A 1,566-nucleotide genomic window follows, 5' to 3' on the forward strand; every position below is an offset into this window, starting at 1 on the left:
GTACAATTTGTGGACAATTTGCCACATAATGGACATCATATACCTAGCCACTAAAATTACTTTATATCTGAAAATCGTTGAGCAATGGTTTACATGAGAACAATCAGTGGGTCGGTACACTCATTGCTATTAATCATGTGACTAATATTAGACACAAAGGCGTACGGGCCGCCATTGTTGGGGGGGGGGGGGGGGGGGGGGTATTTACCCGAATTAAGTGGAAATGATGCCCGAATCAGGATAACAACATTTATTTATATTAGCAAAAACATTATATAGAGTTGAAAACGAATAACTACGCATTTTTACAGGGATTACAATTAATATTGTGGTTAGAATGATGGAAATATACGGTGAAAACGTTTAAGGCCAGCTGATTTCGCTTGAATATCTGTATAGTTTTTGCCCAAATTTGAGGATTTGCTCCAGTACCAGGTCGACAATTGCCACCCCACCCCCACCCCCACGCTCCCCCGCCCTCCTGTCTCGTACGCTTATGATTAGACAGGACGTTTTTACTGACCCACACTAAAAAAAATAAACGTTCGTGTAAAACTGAATCAAATTTTGATAGGTTAAAGTAATACTTTATAGCGATATGTGTATGTTTACAGAATGTCAAGGTGGTACTTTTGGACCCGGATGTCAGTCAAAGTGTAGTGAACGACACTGTAAAGGAGACAGCTCATCTTGTGATGCTCAGAATGGAACATGCCAACATGGCTGTCAGCCCGGATGGAAGAGTCGAAGTTGTAATATTCGTAAGTAATTAAACAAATTATAAATTATTTAACTAATAACTTTTACACATATAATTATCTTTTTTGTAGTAATAGTAATTAATGTGTATTCCTTTACATATTTTATTTAATATATATATTTTACATATTTAATTGTGTGTGTTTGTAAGGAACGGATTAATCTGTGTATATGTCTGAACTAATTCGCAACTCACTACTCACTAGCAAATACATAAAATAATTTCTTGACAACTTTCAGTAACGAGTAAACGCATTTGTACTATATACCAACATGCAATAAACATTTAGTTGTAAATTTAATTGTAAAAACGTAGTGCAAGGGCTTTAATACCAGCTGTGACACTCTGTTTCAGCATGTGACAGTGGATCCTATGGTGCTGACTGTAAGTTTAACTGTTCACAAAGACACTGCCAAGTGAGTACGACGAGCTGTAACAGTGTCCACGGTTCCTGTGAAGGTTTGTGCCAGGACGGCTGGATAGGAGTTGACTGTGCAGGTACACTGGTTTTTATAAATTACCCGGGAAAAACGAGTCCACGGGAAAAACGATAAAAATCACTTAGATATTTTCCCCCTATCCTAATCTATCGGCAAGATCGTTTCGTTGTGAATAACATGAGAAACAATTTAAATTGTTATGTTGTTATAACAGTAAAACGATCATTCTGCGTTCATTGTTAAAAAATATTTACTTTAAAGAAATAATGATCAGTGTCCACAAGACCAAATTAAAAAAGTATACCATATTTTTAGAATAATAAAATCAACAAAGGCATTATATCATATACATTGTATAACAATAAC

General features: G+C 35.9%; 1 protein-coding gene across 1 annotated transcript in view; it reads left to right on the forward strand.

Annotated features, from left to right (window-relative positions):
- The first annotated feature begins 515 nt into the window (after nt 1-515).
- LOC121385895 (scavenger receptor class F member 2-like) overlaps nt 516-1,566 on the forward strand; it is a 1,559-nt gene continuing 508 nt past the window's right edge. The window contains exons 1-2 of the mRNA XM_041516685.1: nt 516-761; nt 1,115-1,258. Of these exons, the coding sequence (XP_041372619.1) occupies nt 599-761; nt 1,115-1,258 (307 nt within the window). The 5' untranslated portion in view covers nt 516-598. The remainder of the gene's footprint in view (nt 762-1,114; nt 1,259-1,566) is intronic.

The sequence above is a fragment of the Gigantopelta aegis genome, chromosome 12, assembly GCF_016097555.1.
Source record: "Gigantopelta aegis isolate Gae_Host chromosome 12, Gae_host_genome, whole genome shotgun sequence".
NCBI lineage: Eukaryota > Metazoa > Mollusca > Gastropoda > Neomphalida > Peltospiridae > Gigantopelta > Gigantopelta aegis.